Here is an 18,103-nt window from a genome sequence, read left to right on the forward strand (position 1 = left end):
GTTTAAATTAATTATCAAATTTATAGATAGCAATAAAAAAAAAACATGAACAAATTAAATATAAACACTGGTGACGTCATTTTTGGAGGCAATTTTAAGCTTGCTAACTCGCGGCAAATTCAACTATACGCAACATTTTTTTCCCAGAAAAGCTAGAAAATGTGTTCCACTGGGCATATATTTAATTCTCCAAGACTCAACAAGTCACCGAGAGGTCAAATACAGGTGAATATGCTACTTTTTGTGATGTTAGACTCTTTTTTTGAAGTTTTATCTGTTTGTGAGTGTTTACGTTTTGCAACTTTTGAAAACAAAGACAAAACTCATAATCGACGCCACATTCATGTTTTGTCCCACTTCTGCATGTTCACCACTACACATTTCCCTAACAGTAACTAAGTTTTATATGGCATTTGCTAGTGACCTAGTCACTGACTTTGATTTGATTTAGGCCAAATAAAAAAGTATGTGTGGTTCCAACTTCCAGTTACATCTAAAAAAAAAGTTAGGGTAGGTACATGTAGGTAGGGATTTTTTTTAATTTTATGTTTTTTTTTACATTGAGTCTATGGGAGCAACATTCTGACTTTAACAGTGCTTTATGAAAAATGATAATAAAATTATCTTTAAGGTAGGCTATTTTTAAGACGAAAAAGTAGGGAAGGTAGGGTAACTGGAACCACACATATTTTTATTTGGCATTATTAATTTATGATATTATTTATATAAATAGGTTAGGGCTAAATCAACTCCTTCCATAATATGAGGTTTGTGATACACCTAATCGCTATTTGTCCACCATTACTGGATATCACACAGGTTCCCTTAAAATTTTGACGTTATAAAACTAAATATCTGATGCCACAATGGAAAAGTGATTGTTGTATGCGTCAAAAGTTCAAGCGGCCAGGTCAGCCGGGATTAGCGAAAAGGTGTATGGGGGGATCTTCATGATGAATAACAGTGAGAATTTGGGCTAAATGACGATGTTTTTTTTGGTGCATGACGATAAAATGATCTTTCTTTTTGACGATAAAAACCCAATTCATGTTAATGAATGACATTAATTATTCCAAAAATAACGGTAATGACAAATATTTGAGACCACTCAGGCTCTGACGAATCATGATAAGGATATTTTGATGAATCAAGGTAAAATTTTAACCAGTTTAACACTTTAATAACAATAGCTGAAAAAGACGGCCTGATGGTTACAGGCATTCATACTTTCCATTACATTATGAGCGACTATCCATTCAATTAATTCCTGAAAAAAATGCATTTATCTAAGAGGGGGAAAGAAGATACCAGAGGAACAGTCAAACTCATTAATCGAAAATTAACTGACAACACCTTGCTATATAAAATGAAAAAGACAAACAGACAAATAGTAGTACACAAGAAACAACATAGAAAACTAAAGACTGAGCAACACGACCCCAACAAAAACTGGGGGTGATCTCAGGTGCTCCAGGAGGGTAAGTAGATCCTGCTCCACATGTGGCACCTGTCTAAGAAATGAATAGTCCTTTTATATTTTAACAACGTCAAGGGAAAAGAAATTCACACAGTGTTCTCCCCAGGATTTTTGGATAGCGCTGTGGTAAGCGCGTGATGTTCGACAATTCTCAGTAACTTTGTCGCGGTGCGCTGTTGGTTTGTAATTGATTTGTTATGTGTTTTTCTTATATAATGCTATTGATGTTTTCTCTTGTAATGATGTCCTCATCATGCTCATGGAAGTTACCCCTTTGTTTGCTAATGTTATTGCCTGGATATAGACATGATAGAAGAAAAGTCTTTTTGTCTCCATTATAAATACATATAATCCTCATATTATCTGTCTATAAAACCCAAGGAGAAGTCTTTTCCATGGTGGGTTTATACCAGACTGCCTAGATGTGAAGATTTCTTATCACTAACAGGTGATGTTGCAGAACATGTAGGACCAACAATAAAGTCATTGTCAGCTTCTGTGAGAAAGTTTTTAATGACAAGATTGGTATTTTTTACATTTACTTTTATTTACATTTCTAGCAAAGTACAACATTTCAATAAAAATTAGTATAGTATTTCAAAGGAAGAAATGAAAAAAAGGCTAAAATATTCCAATTATGAATATGAAAGAAATCCTTTAAAAATATTTTAAAGAGATTTTTTTATTTCAAAGGTGAATTACCAATCAAATACATTATGTATGCCAATTGAAACAACTACCACCTTTAAAGGTTTTGTTTGATAATTTTATAAACATTTGAATACATGCCACCAGATAAGTTTTTCAAGATTTGACAATACTTCTTTTGGTGTAACACCACTAATTCAGGCCCGGCCAGAAAGCACATACCAGAAAGTAGTACATATTTAACACAAAATAGTTCCTACGCATGAGTGTAACTTTCAAAATATGTAGAATATTTAGGTATTTTTGGTATCAAATGAAAGCTGAAGGACTGGTGATCATTGTAAAACACTTTTGGACTTTTAATTTTGAATAGTAAAAAAACTGCACCAAATTTTAAAAAGAGGGTACATTTTGTCTGTTTGTCAGATCTGAAGTACCTGTTTTGGTACATCTGAAGTTCCGGGAACCAGTTCTTTCTTATATGCAATGTAAGGTATGTTGATTTTTTCAGTACAAGACACCATAAAGTGTTGCTTTGAAATGCAATGATTGCCACTTTATTTGAACTTAAAATAAAAGAGGTGTGCCTGCTTGAAACGGAGGAATTTAACATAGAAAGCAATGGGACCATGAATTAGTGGTGTACTTCCTTTTAGGTCTTTCCCTCCCAAATTATCTCCCTTACTGGCTGACATAACTTCCTGTTTACACCTGTGTCTTTTTTTTTTAGCATTAAATACTATTCCTTATCCAAGCCATCCTCTGTTTACATTAAATTTAAAGCAATATTTAATTAAGATATATTGATGATTGGTTGACAAATATCGATATTTTATATATATTTACACAAAATTTTCGTTTTGTTTTATTCCCTTATCCATTTGAAAAAGAGCCATGTATGGTCAAGTAATCGTAAAATACGGGCTTATAATGAATCCCTAGATAACAGGGATGCTTCTTTCAAGCAATACAGGTTCGACAGTTCGGTTGTAAACGCAAAAAAAGTAATGATATAATCGTAGATGGTTCAAAAATGGTCGAGACAACGTTGTCAGAGAAGGGGGTAAAACTTCCCTTATATAATTTAGAAATGAACTTTTCAGCACCCGAGACATGCATTATATGTCTCTGTTAGCACTGTCCATTCCTTTCATACGTTTCGGCATCTTTATAAAGCGAAAAAATGTAGCAGTGTTCTGTTAACCTTACGACGTTTAACTTGGCTTCACCCAAGCTGGACATCGAGAAAGTGAATTTCTCAAGTCTAGTATCAGCTTGGGGTTTGTTTTTCTAATCATATCCTCTTAATTGTTTTCAAAGGGTAAAATTCATTACTGTAGAATTGCTGATTAAACAGGTATTAGTTCGATTGGGTGATAATTATACTTCAATTCAAAGACTAGCTCATTGAAGCCAATTTGATCGTTCTTAAAATCAGTGTTTGTTCAAAGTTCGTTAAACAAGTTTGTGAATGTCGTTGGGAAATGCGGTCAATTTATTGCTTCTCATTTCATTCATATATGCCTCTATATATTCATTAAATAGATGTCAAGGTTGAAATCTTTGTTTATTTTGATCTCTCAACGACGCCATTTTGTAAAATTTATTAGACTGGTCCCGCGGAGTTACTTTAATACAACGGAAATAATTCTTTCAAAAATCGTTAACCAGTCAATCACGTGATCCGAAAAGAAAAATAAGCGGGAAATTTTAAAAAATACGAAAAAAAATATAGCGACGCGGTCAGTGCAATAGGACAGCGGGAAATTGAAATAGCGCTGAAAATCGCGGCGCTAAAATGGCCTGGGGAGAACACTGTCACATTTATCTAATAGAATATTTTCAATATATAAAGACTGGTCTGTACTGTCGACTGTAGCGTAGAAGTTTATAATAAACCAACAAATTATTTTCATGACTATATATATATAGCTATCTGTCAGATTCAATTAAGAAATTTCTCTTCAAATATTTTTGTTTGTTTGCTAAAGACAAAAAAATACTTAGAAATAAATTTTAAATCTTACTTTCCTCAATTGAAACTTTGTACAGTAACTGATAACTCATTCGTGTATATTTTATACATCTTCTTATCCTTGATACTGATTTGGAAAGGTGTCATCTGCAGTACTGATTTAATTTGTCTAGGGTGATTTTTAGTTCATTAGCATGAAAATACATTAATAGTGCAACATTTAAAAGCCTGTTTTATTGTTTTCCAGGTGATATTCGGTCCTATGTTTTCTGGCAAAACGTAAGTAGAAATTTTTAAGTACAATGTATGTATAACTTTTTAGTAGCCCATTAGAAATACAAAATGACTTTAATTTTAATTTAAAAAAAGTTGAACAACTTTAGTCAATTCACATAATTTTACAAAAATTATCCATTATGATACAATGAACTTTATAACAGGTATATTTCGTTTGCATATTTAGGACAGAATTGATGAGAAGAATGAAAAGATACCAGATAGCCAATTATAAATGTTTGGTAATAAAATACTCAAAAGATGACAGATATGACAAAGAAGGCATAGCTACACATGACAAGTAAGTTTAGTAAATCTTTTACCTAGGTAAGTTGAGGAAATCTTGCACATTTACTTGGCAAGTAGAATAAACTGTGTTTACAAAGACAAAATAAGATCACACTGAATGTAGAATATTTAAATTGGTAATTCAATTTTAAATGGTTAAAAGTACCAAAATAAAACAACATAGGAAAATCAATTATTTAATCCTGAGATGGTAGTCTTTCTATAAATGGATGAATACATATGGTTTATAATTTTAACAATGAAGATAATGATAAAAAAAAAACTAGTTTACCATAAGAATATGTGGTTGCATAAACTAGAAACTTAGTACGCATGTTTATTATGATGTAAATTATATATACACATTGAAAAAAGTATTGCAACACCAAATTAAAATTGAAATTAAAAAAACACTTTTTATTTTTTTGTGATATAATTTGGTAAAATAGAACAACTTAAACATTATTTAAGTATCACCTGAGTTTAATCAATAAATATTGACTCGATAAGTTTTTATCTGCACATGTAGCTTCTGTACCTGTAAACAGCAAAACAGCTGTTTTTATCCTCATTGTTTTCAACACTTTAAATAACCAAGTTTTTAAAGTTATGTAATTGACACCTTGTAATGGGTCCTCGACAACTCTAAACTGCAGCAAGATGGCAGATTATCAGCATGAGAGAAGCAGGGATGTCGCTGTAACAACTGCACGTATTGTTGGTCATCACCATTCCACTATAAGTCGTTTTGAGAATAAAAATCAGGCACTAAACGATTTTAAAGACCTTCCGTGATAAAGAAGACCCCCTAAACCTTTTGCTAGGGAAAATCAAGCATAATGAAGGTTGGTCAGAAGGAAACCCATTGCATACAATACAATCCTAAAAAGAGAGTGGTTGGCATACAGGAGCCTTTTAACAAGAACTGTTCGAGATCGACTCATCGCTACTGGTTATCGTGCGATAAGACCATTTCGGAGACATTTGCTCACGAACAGACACACAGTTTTCCGTATCCAATGTAGTGCAGAGCTCGCTAAAGTTGGAAATAAGCATCGTGAAGGAAGATCCATTGTTCCATTGGAATTCGGTTCATCTTCCTTGGCCCGATCGTAGCCCGGATTTGAACCATATCGAGCATATATGGGACACTATTGGGCGGAAAGTGCACGAAAGGAAACCCCAGTTCAAACACATCATGAAATAAACAATGCCCTTTATCAGAAATGGTTGCTGCTACCTTAGCAACAAATTAGTCGATTTTTGGCAGGAATCAGAAGACGTTAAGATGAGGTTATCCGTTTGAATGGAGGCTGCGCAGAAAGTACTAATTCTTTGGCGTATAACGATCAACCATGATGTGAACAGTCATCTGAAGATTAATTTTGAAATGTCTGACATTGTAAAGTTCGACTACAGTAAAAGTTGTAAAATGCATTTTTTTGTACAAAAAACACTTCATTTTGTTATTAATATTGTGGTTAGAAATTTTTTTTTTTTTTAAACATTTTTTGTTCGTTTCAATGCCAATGTTATCATAAACTATGTTTCAATAATATTATACAAATATTTTATTATATTTCATCCTAAAAAAGAGGTTGATTTTTCAAGTTTTAAAAAATCAAGGTGTTGCAATACTTCCATGTGTATATATAAAGTATATAAAATCATCGGCATGGTTTCCTGTGATCAGATTGTGGTTTTATTCTTGACTGTTACTTCAAGATCAGAAACAAAATAAGGATTGCAGACCATAATCCTTAAATGTGCAAATTATAGTCCCAAATTAGAAGCAATTATGAGAATAATATTAAAATTTAAAATAATTCACAGAACGATATCAAAATGTTTCAGAATGAATTTGTTTATCTTTTTTTTTGGTTATTTTATAGACAAACATTGCCTGCAGTACCAGCAGAAAAGTTAGATGACGTTTTAGTTATGGCTGAGAACTTTGAAGTTATTGGTGTGGATGAAGGACAGTTTGTAAGTATAGTGACGAGTTAATCTTTAAGCCTAAATTCACTTCCAGCAGAAGTGGCAATTACTTTTATTTCCTTCGCCATAGAAAGATAAGTTTACACAAGAAAATTTATATCTCCAGAGGACATAACCACAGGAAAATATGTATTTTCCCGAAATGGACACATTTTCATGCTTTCTAAGGCATGGTAACTGAATCATTCATTTGACTATTTTCTTTGAAAGTGCAGAGAGCTTAAATTATAATTCTCCCAACAAAAGACACATACATTGTACCAATTCCAACTCAGCTGCACATTCTTGTTGAATATTTCCCACAGTGATTTGTACCGATTATCAGGTTGTCTGATTATTGATAACTTAAATTATTGCTATTTTACCAAAAAAATTCTTTGATCTTACTAATAGATAATTTCCTTTCTCAGCATAGTAGAGTGATATGAAAATTATCGCTAGAAACTAAGGGTGCACATCAGTTGTCAATGAAATTAACAACTTCGTCATAGGTAAAATAAAAATAAACAGATTATCATTGGTCATCTCAACTCGATTGCTTTTCTCCCTTTCGCCGTACCACCTCAAGCGAGAAAATCAATCTCATTGAAATGGCTAATGATAATCTATAATTGATATATATTTTTCTCAGTGATTTATGAGATGATTGATATTATAACAGTTCACTAGTCAGCTCCATATTTCATTGGTATGTGCTATATAAAAAAATATACAAATAAAACCAAAAAAGTTTGAACAACTCTTGAATATCTCTGAAAAAAATCTTGAAATTCTTTTAAACGAGTTTAAACACATGTTTCAATAATCAATATCTTGAAATGTATTCTTTTCTGAATAATTTTACTCAACAGCCATTGTAGTGATGCTTTATATGAACACTGGCATTGACATTTCTGTTATTTGCAGTTCCCAGATGTTGTGAGTTTCAGTGATGAGATGGCAGAGAGAGGTAAAACTGTTATAGTAGCAGCATTAGATGGAACTTTTCAGAAGAAGGTCAGTATCAGAAACTAAAAAATGGGGAATGTGCCCATGGTACACAGATGATGCCTCTGCTAGCATATAACGTTATAAAGGGTCATAACTCAAGAACTAAAAGTGACGCTATTTGTACTTGATCTAATTTTATGGTAATAAGGATTGTGTATAAGTCATATCAAATTGGTTGAGGCAAAACTAAAGTTAAATGAAAATTTAGCAATTTTTCCATTTTTAAAGGCATAACCCTGAGGCCACCAAAATTCTAACTTGATCTGTGAATTGTGGTAACGAGCATTTTGTATCAGTTTCATAACATTTCGTTGAGGCACACTAAAGTTAGAGAATTGAAACCAATTTGGGATGGATTGATGTAAAGAGGGACAAGGGTAAAACTTTTGCCCCTCCACTTGGACAGGGGCATGAAAAAAAGAAACATAGCTTCTCTTTTACAAATCAGCTGTATAAAATATTTTTATTCTCATCAAAATGAGTTTTGGTGAGAAAATACATGTAAGTTGATGTGTTTTTTTCCTTGCTATTAGAATGATGTTCAGAATCTAATAAGACTCACAGAGGAATTGTGTCTAATTCTTTCAAAATTGTTTAGAAATGCCTTATTATTATGTTGTATTGACAACAATATGGGAAATGTATGAAATGAATATGTATATTTGCTAGATTTATATCAATTTTCCTATAAACCTGTGTTTTATTTTTAGGGATTTGGAAACATCTTAAATTTAGTACCTTTAGCAGAGAATGTTATCAAGTTGACTTCTGTTTGTATGGGTTGCAATAATGAAGGGTCTTTTACAAAGAGGAAAGGCCAAGAAACTGCTGTAAGTAGAAAATTTACAAAAAATCCTAACCAAAATACTGATATTAACCCCCAAAAAAATGGTTTCATAAAAGAATATGCCTGTATAATTTGTCACTTGTCAGTTGATGTAAAGCAAACAACCATCAACAATAATAATATTTAAGAAAATAAAAAGATGTTCTACAATTTTCACAAAATTCAATATATTGAGGTACATGTATCTCCCTATAGGACAGCACTACTACTCGCAATGAATACTATCCACCTTCAAATAAAATTCACTATCTGTTTAAAAAATCTTTAGAATGGATTTGATTTCACAAAATGCTTTGAAGGCTATCTCAAAAGTTTGAGAATAGGTTGAATTGTACATTGGTGGTAAGGCCTAAATTAATATATTGTTTGTTTCTCCAAGCCCAACCCTGCCAAACCAGGTGTGGGTAGGTAGGTAGGGAAATAATTTTATTTTTTTCCAAAAAGCTGGAACAATATCAGTTGTTCCAGCAAGCCTGAAAATCAGTAATGAATAAAATAATATTTGGCTTAGTTTTGACAATAAAATTGTACGAGTCAGACCATTTTTGCAGGGTCAGTTAGGATTGGGGAAACAAACAATATTTTATTTTAGGCCTAAGATTCAAGCCTTTAACCCTTTCGCTGATGAGTCCTGCTTTACAGGGATTCATGCTTCAGACAGCTGACGATGAGACCCATTTTACTGTGATCGGAATACCTCTTTTATATTTCCTGCTCAAAACAGTGCAAACATGAGTTATCCTTCTTTGTTGAAAACCCGGATGAAAGTGTAAACATGGCGCTTCCGTTTGTTGAAAACCGTGTCAAAATCAGAGGAAATTTACGGAATTCACGAGATTTTGAAATTAGGGAACATTTTTTTTGAAAGAATTGTGGAAGAAAATTCTGGGCAGACAGACAAGTTTTTATTGACATTTATTATGAAGATCTCCCACTTGAGTAATAGTAGCCAGGGAAGCCATCGTCTCGAGTAGCTTCTGTCTGGGCAGTGAAAGGGTTAAACAAAATTTCATGTTGGCAGGTCATGCATACAAATACTGATCTGTACTTCAACTGCCATTTTGTAACATGTAAACAAAAACAATAGGATGTAGTTATATATAAATGAAACATGATCATTGGTGTTACAAGAACTGCTAAGAAAAGCCTACTTATAAAGCTTTGAGCATGCTCAGATCTTCCTCTATAATCTATATGCTCAATGTAACTTTGTTACTGAAAGTTATTTCTTATACATCTTTTCTATAAAAAGAAACAAAGACTGCAGACTTCAATTGCCCTATTTCTAGTGATTGTTATCTTAGTTTACAGCAGCAACTTTCATTATAATATCCAATTACCTGTTTTTTTTGTTTGATTTTATGTAAAAATAATTCTTTTCTTTTTCTTCCACAGGTTGAAATAATTGGAGGCGCAGACAAATACCTTGCTGTTTGTAGATCCTGCTTTAAATCACCATTGAAGTCACCAAGAAAACATGAAACACCTCCATTTAACAGCATGAAAGAATCAAAAACAATGGCCAACAGACAGTTGTTCAATTCTCCTGTTAAAAATTGTTAGTGTTTGTTGTGAGTTTACTCATATGATACTCCATGATCTCTATTCCAGGGTGAATAATTTAAGGTTGAGAAGAAAAAAAATTTACTTTGTAACCGAATTTGAATTCTTTTTATACAATTAGTTTTTTATTTTGAATAGACTCCTAATATTTTTTAATTCAGCTGATTTCAAATTTGTTTACTTGCAAAAAGACTTGTTTATGGATTTTTTCCCATTTTGACCTGTTTGTTATGTTATCTGAATTAAATGATTTTTTGGATCAACCTTAAAACAATATAACTATGTTGAAGCATTCAATTATTTATTGAAAAACCTGGTGATTTGGAGGTTAAGCTATCAATTTTTACTAGTATTTAATTTATTTAATATTATATGCAAAGGAGATATTATTAACCTATAGTTTCATTGTGGACCAATATCAAATTACAATTTGAATCAATTGTTATTTCTCTTTTTACCATGCATTTTAATTGTAATATTTTGTATTTACTGTAGCATTTTCCAGTTGTCATTAACCAAAATATCATGTGCATTTTAAGTTTTCTTTTTAACATACAGAAAGCAATAAAATTCAATACGCATGAATGAAAGTAACATCAAAGTATTGATAAAAAAAAATCACTCTTATATTAATATTAATTAATAATTTGAGGTTATTAATAATTTTGTGTTGAATATTTAGAGTATTAGATTTTTCTAATTGAAATATTTTGAGTGAGAAATGTCTCTAATATTTTATCATGTGCAAATACTGACAACTCGTTTATAAATTATGAAAGTTTATGCATTTATTGTTGAAAAGAAGTTGTTAATGATACAAGTTTTAAAAAGAATTTATTTTATTCTTGATTTGGTATTACATTTTGTCTAATAGTTATTTTTTTTTCTGATTTAACTATTTTTTTTTACTTCTGTGAGTTCACATATTTTTTGTATAACAATATTTTGTAAAAGAAAAGAATTCATGGCAGCTAGAAACAAAATGCATTTAGAAACAAATTTATTGTATCATATGTTATTTCCAGAGTGACCGTTAGTTGCGATGCTTAATTTAGATATTGCATATAAATGCATTACTTCATATTAGAATAGCATATTGTAACAATACAAAATTATAGTGCACTTCACTTGTATGGTGACAGCAATACTTCACATTAGATTAGCATATTATACTCAGGGATACGATTTGTTATGTTCATAAACCACCTTATGTGCCTTAGTAGACAATTGCTCTTATTTCAACCTCTAGTATCTTATACCTTCATAGAAGTCATTTGATAAAAGAATTGGTGACCTTCTGCTGTTGTTTTTTTCTATGGACGGGTTGTTGTCTCTTTGGTACATTCCCCATTTCCATTCTCAATTTTAACCATTTCCAGTTACCCTCTAAATCAGGGAAGTAAATAACTTTCAGTTTCATAAAGTTTTCTTTGCATCATTGCCATATGATGCTATATTCGTTCAGCGAGTTGCTATCTAAATAAATTTCCTTGCAAATTGTTAATATGGATGTGATACTATAATTTATAGCTTTTAATTTTCTACTTGTAATGTTGAAAAAAGATCTCTAAGTCTGACCAATTGCTTTTTTAGACTGTTCATCAAAGTTTTATAGACAAATCACCTAGTTGTCAAATTGATTTAATAGCCAAAGATACCTGTTTTGTCATATTTATAAAGAACACATGTATCAGTGTCTATCTTTGAGAACCTTTTTTGACACAGTCATCATTTGTTCTTTGTGTAAACTTTTGTCTATGCTATTCATTGTATATATTGCCATTATAGTTATACCATTGAATAATTTTGATATGTATGTGATGCCAATACACACCATTAACTAAGCTTAATAGAAATGATTCATTGTCTGACCAGTTTTGAACCTTCTTCTGTGCAGTGACTAAGTTACAGACCAATCTCCAGTTGTTTTTTTTTTTTGTGAATTTGTGAATGAGTTACACTGCTTAACCTGAGGTAAATACATAAATCATTTTGAAATAGGTACTGTGATTATTTGAAAGTCATCTAATAACATTGTTAAAGTATTTCATGCATTTTAATACTATATTAGTCATAACTCATATTGCATTTAAAAGTTCATCAATCTATTTTTCTTTTTTCTATTTTAGTACTAATTTCTTGTCATTTGTTTTAGTGAACATTTTTGTTTCACATCATTTTATCCATCTCAAACAGTTTGTATTTTCACATCTTTTTATACCCTACTTTACATGTTTTATGTGAAAATTGGTTTTCAGTTCTTTTATTATTTTTTTTTATCGCATTTGTATTGAATTATGTTTTATTTCATATTTGAACTTCATCATGTCTGTATATTTAATAGTGCCAATAAAATTTGTACATCATGATTGACTTATATTTAATTGAACTATATACTGATTGATTGGACCACAGATTTAAATATATTGGAGGAATTTATGTACATACATGCATAAAGTATTTAAGAAGCATCAATATTTTATGAAACCACAGAATAAAAAAATTAGTGACAGCAACCTACAACAAAGTATTTCCAAAACATGTTTAAAGAACAATCTAGTCTTGAACTGTAGATAAGTGACTATACAAAGATATTTGTCAAGCCTATGACCTCGTCACAGAAACCTCGACATAGTCCTGTGGCTGCAGCTTTAACTATCTACCTAAAAGCTTTAAATTTAAGAAAGTGCAAGACCTGGAAGATTCATACTTTGTATAGAGATGCCTTATGTTATAAGGTTTCTGTCTGTCATATGTCCATCGCCTTTGAGCTAATTTTCATGGTTCAGAGACCTCTTAAAAAAAGTTTTAGTAATGGGATAACTATATTTAGTATGTGCTTACCTTGCAAAGTCCTCAAACCTGTCGGACAGTTTTCATCTAACCTCTAACTCATTTGATGGATCAATTAACAAGGTTGATTTTTCGTGGTCAAGTCAATATCTCGGATACTATAAGCAATAGGTCTATATTTTGTGTATGGAATGATTGTAACTTGCACATGTCAAACTGCCAGGTATCATCTGACCTTGAACTCGAGGTTTAGTGGTTAGATGAGTTTTTGTGTCTTTTTTTTTTTTTAATTAGAACACACCCGTGATATCGCGGGTCCGTGACTTAATTAAAGTATAGAACTATGCGTATTATCTGATAAAGTCATGCCGATTATAAGATGCACAGTTTTCTCTGCTTTGAAAAAGCTTTCTGTTTGAACCCGTCAACCTTGAACTTATCAATTATTGGTAATATTAATTATTTGGAAAACAAAAGTGCCTGGAATGGAGTATTTTTTAATCAACAGCATTGTCCTATATTAGTTATTTGATCTTTGATTCGCTGTTTTGCGTCATGCCGGCTTACAAATTGAAAACTACCAATACGCCTTAATTTAAGTCCAAATTTTTAGTATTCGTATTGTCATCTTAGAAAGTCATACTGATTAAAATACTACAATAGGGAACAATGTGACAATGGTTGAATTTAGTAGTGTCAACCCTGTGGTTATGACCCCTGTATATAGCAAAATCCTAAATACACCGTATGGTGGTGCGCCTGTTAGATGCGGAACGTACAGTTAAGGTAATAGGTAACAGGTGAATATACTATTGGTATCGGTATCGGATTCGACCTGGAACTTGTTAATTATTGGCAATATTAATTATGTGGACTGCAAAAGGGTCTGGAGTGGTGTAATTTTTAATCAACACCAATGTCCTATATTAGCTATATATAAAGTTGAATTCTTTGATTTGCCGTTTTTACCTTATGACAGCTGACAAATTAGACCTCGTCATTTTAGTATTATAGATACTATATGCAATAGGTCAACTGTATTTAGTGTATAGAAATATTTTAGGATGTCAGTCATGCAGGTTTTATTTTTACCTTCACCTCATTTTTACGGTTCATTGCTCAAGTTTTTATGTTTTGGTCTTTTAATCTTTAACTATAAGAAATATATTTGGTTCATGGAATGATTGTAATATGTACATGTCTTGTATGGTTCAACTAACCTAAATCTGGTTAAGCTCAATTCTAAGAAAAGAGGGACGAAAGATCCCAAAGGGACAGTCAAACTCATAAATCTAAAACAAACTGACAATTCAATGGCTAAAAATGAAAAAGACAAACAGAAAAACAATAGTACACATGACACAACATAGAAAACTAAAGAATAAACAACACGAACCCCACTAAAAACAAGGGGTGATCTCAGGTGCTCCGGAAGGGTAAGCAGATCCTGCTCCACATGTGGCACCCGTCGTGTTGCTTATGTGATTACAAATCCGGTAAATAGTCTAAGTCGGTAGGTCACATTCATGAAAGGGAAGGGGATGTAGTTACGACGTAAAGAACATATATATCCGATATCATTTGTGAAACGGTTATTCCATAACGGTCAACCAACTCGTGATGGCGTCCGTAAAATTTACGAAGGGATGATTTCAACTTCACCATTTGGAACTATTGGTTTAATAGCTTCCTTGTGAGCAGTAACCCTCTATCAAGAAAATCATGATAGGAAATGCAAGCACGGGAATATCGTATCAATTGGGAGATATATACCCTGTATGCAGGTGCTGCTGGAATGTTGCTACTTAGAAATGGAAAGTTCACAATTGGAAAGCTGAAATCATCTCTTTTGTTGTAAAGTTTTGTTTTCAACCGACCCTCATTGTCAATTTCTAGATGTAAGTCAAGATATGAAGCTGACTTAACTGTATCTGTAGTATCCTTTATCTCCAATTCGATGGGATAGATGTGTTCCAAATAGTCACCAAATTTTGAATTGTTTAGTGAAAGAACGTCATCTATATAGCGGAAAGTAGAGTTAAAGGATATTGCTAACTTCTTATCTTTCTTCCTAAGAAGTTCCTGCAACTATAAGCAATAGTTTTAACTTTATTTGGTGTATAGAATGATGGTCAAGGTGTACATGTATTTCTGGTTTTGTCTATATGACCTTGACCTAATTTTTTTGGATCATATTAAGTTTGTGATTTTTGATATATAGCTTTATATTATTAAAGGACTATCAGCATAAACTTGATGGTCAGGAAAAGAAGGAAAACAGTTCAGCATGTGCACACTTGTTTAAAAAGGTAAGAACCAGATAAAAATCAGTGGAGAATGTGTCCATTGGACATAGATGACCTGCTTGAATATAATGATATAAATAGACTAGAGAACTGTAAAAGTGACGCCAGCCAAGTTCAAACTTGATCTGTGTATAATGGTAATAAGAATTGTGAATATAAAGCTTCATAACACCTGGTTGAGGCCAAATAAAGTTTAAACAAGAGGCTCTCAAGAGCCTGAATCGCTCACCTGGTAAACAATGCCTTATTGAACATATTGAACCATGCCAGGCAAACATGTACAGCTAACAATTCTTCAATATTACAAATATATATGACTTACTGTTTATAAATAAAGAAAATGAGACCAAAACACAAACACTTAAAACTTAGCAATGGACTGTGAAAATGAGGTCAAGTTCAAATAAAACCTGCGTAACCGACATATAGATGGGCCTTTTTCAAAAAATGTGGATTTTCTTGTACAATCAATATTTCTAAAAAAGTGTAAATATTTTTATCCAATTTTTAGATACACAATTTAGTTTTTGGTGTGTGTAACAAGTTCCAGCAAATTCAATATGACATTTAGCTACAGAAATTGCTTCCAGTGGGTTTCAAAGGGTCCAAAAACCCCAAAATTGCTTGTACGAAATTGAAAAACTGGTCTTTTTTAAATGCTGGTTTTAATACCCAGCGGAAATTATTATTTTTCTTTTGTTATTATAAATATATAGGTATCACTGCAGGCATGTATACACAAATACAGGGAGTTATTAGATTGTATTAGCATTTTTTTTTACTTTTCATTTCGTACTTAAAAAAATGTCAACTACATAACACAAATGAAATAATGTTGCCAATAAACAACTGATTATATCCCTTGTAACTAATGAAGTGCTCTCTACTTACTCTTCAACCTCTGATGACGTGCTTAAAGTTACAGGATGACATCATTGATTAATTTCATTATAGATTAGTTTTGGTAAGTACAAATTACTTCGTAATTTTATTCTATGTCAACTTTGTAACGGCAAAAACATTGATAAATTTTGGCATACATATTTTGTTTTACATAAATCATTCAAAGTCTATAATACTGACTCTAATTCAATAAAAACCATTTATCTGGTAGTATTAGGGTCAGGAAAAACATCCAAAAACCACGAATAGGTCATCTACATAACGGTCAACTACATAACGCAGTGAATCGTTATGTAGTTGACAAAAAGCGTTATGTAGTTGACAATGCTGAATTAAATTCACTTTAAAATATGTTTCTAAAAAGTGTTATTTTAACATGTTTAACTGTTTTGAAAAAAGTGTGATGATTTTTATGGAAATATATATCAAGCAAAATGTAAATATTATTAAAAAAAAATTAGGGACCGAAACTAAATCCGTTATGTAGTTGACATATGTCCCATACTTGTTTCTATGTTATTTTTTAAAATATTTTTGTAGTAGCATTTAAGATTGCATATTTTTATTTCAGGTTGTATTGTTGTTAAACTATTCAATTTCATATATTAAAGTTGAAAATTGAATATTTTTTTTTTTGTTATTTCACAACTGAAATATCCACATTTTTTGAAAACGACCCAGATCATAAAATATTTTCATACACCAAATATAGTTGACCTAATGCATAAAGTATTAAAAAAATAGACCAAACCTAAAAAAGTTAACTTTGACCACTGAATTATGAAAATGAGGTCAAGGTTAGATGACACCTGTCAGCTAGACATGTACACCTTACAATCATTCTATACACCAATTTTAGTAGACCTATTGCATATAGTATAAGAAAAACAGACCAAAACACAACCAGGTGCTCCGCAGGGCGCAGCTTTATACGACCGCAGAGGTCGAAACCTGAACAGTTGGGGCAAGTATGGACAAAACATTCAAGCATGATACAGCTCTGAATTTGGATTGTGATCAAATTTTTGACATTACATGTTTTTTTTTTTACACAAAACAAATGCCAAGATTTTACAAATCAATTAAAGATTTCTTCTTCAAACTTTTTAAATCTAAAATTAAATAGTTGACACAGCATAGGTTTCTGACACAGAATGAATGTGGTCTAATGAACTTAAAAGGTTTTTTTTGCCTTTGAGCAAATCACTATGCTGTTGAATATTAATCCTCTCAAAAAAATGTTTGAAGAAATTTTCTTTTTATTTATGAAATCTGAAATGAGAAAAATTTACCCCCCCCCCCTTTTTTTTCACATCCCCGTTTCCCTTTTTCAAAACTGATATCAATTCAAATTTCTAATGGAGTTTGCAACAATAACTACTCATTTAAATACATCATAAAATATTAAGATGTAAAAAAACTGCTTGTTATCACTGAATGGTAAAGATTATTTAAATTTATCAGTTGGTAGTAAAAAGTGTATATACATTGTATATTGTATATAACAAAGATTTAAGTTGATTCTGGACAAAGAAAGATAACTCCAATTAAAAAAAATTCTTGCTATTGCACAAATAGGATATTTCTTGCTTACTATTCTGGACAAAGAAAGATAACTCTAATTAAAAAAAAATTTGCTATTTCACAATATTGTGCAATTAGATATTTCTTGCCATTGCACAATACTGTGCAATTGAAAAGACTTGCTATTGCACAATACTTAATATAATAATTTTAGATCCTGATTTGGACCAACTTGAAAACTGGGCCCATAATCAAAAATCTAAGTACATGTTTAGATTCAGCATATCAAAGAGGCCCAAGAATTCAATTTTTGTTAAAATCAAACTTAGTTTAATTTTGGACCCTTTGGACTTTAATGTAGAATTTGAAATTTGAAAACAGGACCAAAAATGAAGAATCTACATACACAGTTAGATTTGGCATATCAAAGAACCCCAAGGATTCAATTTTTGATGAAATCAAACAAAGTTTAATTTTGGACCCTTTGGACCTTATTGTAGACCAATTTGAAAACT

The 18,103-nt window shown here is 31.6% G+C and overlaps 1 protein-coding gene across 1 annotated transcript; it reads left to right on the forward strand.

Moving 5' to 3' along the window:
- Positions 1-71: 71 nt before the first annotated feature.
- On the forward strand, positions 72-12,428 carry LOC143045109 (thymidine kinase, cytosolic-like). Its single transcript, XM_076217421.1, has 7 exons — positions 72-225; positions 4,348-4,379; positions 4,564-4,677; positions 6,557-6,650; positions 7,569-7,658; positions 8,363-8,482; positions 9,895-12,428. The coding sequence occupies exons 1-7, from the start codon at positions 160-162 to the stop codon at positions 10,060-10,062; spliced, it is 684 nt and encodes a 227-aa protein (XP_076073536.1). The 5' UTR covers positions 72-159; the 3' UTR covers positions 10,063-12,428.
- The last annotated feature ends 5,675 nt before the right edge of the window (positions 12,429-18,103 follow it).

The sequence above is a fragment of the Mytilus galloprovincialis genome, chromosome 9 (assembly GCF_965363235.1).
Source record: "Mytilus galloprovincialis chromosome 9, xbMytGall1.hap1.1, whole genome shotgun sequence".
NCBI lineage: Eukaryota > Metazoa > Mollusca > Bivalvia > Mytilida > Mytilidae > Mytilus > Mytilus galloprovincialis.

Bases quoted from the DNA above. Each gene is read 5' to 3' on its own strand.
- LOC143045109 (XM_076217421.1), top strand. From the start codon at position 160: ATGTGTTCCACTGGGCATATATTTAATTCTCCAAGACTCAACAAGTCA. The intron at 226-4,347 runs GTGAATATGCTA...ATTGTTTTCCAG, and splicing joins CACCGAGAGGTCAAATACAG to GTGATATTCGGTCCTATGTT. The intron at 4,380-4,563 runs GTAAGTAGAAAT...TTGCATATTTAG, and splicing joins CCTATGTTTTCTGGCAAAAC to GACAGAATTGATGAGAAGAA.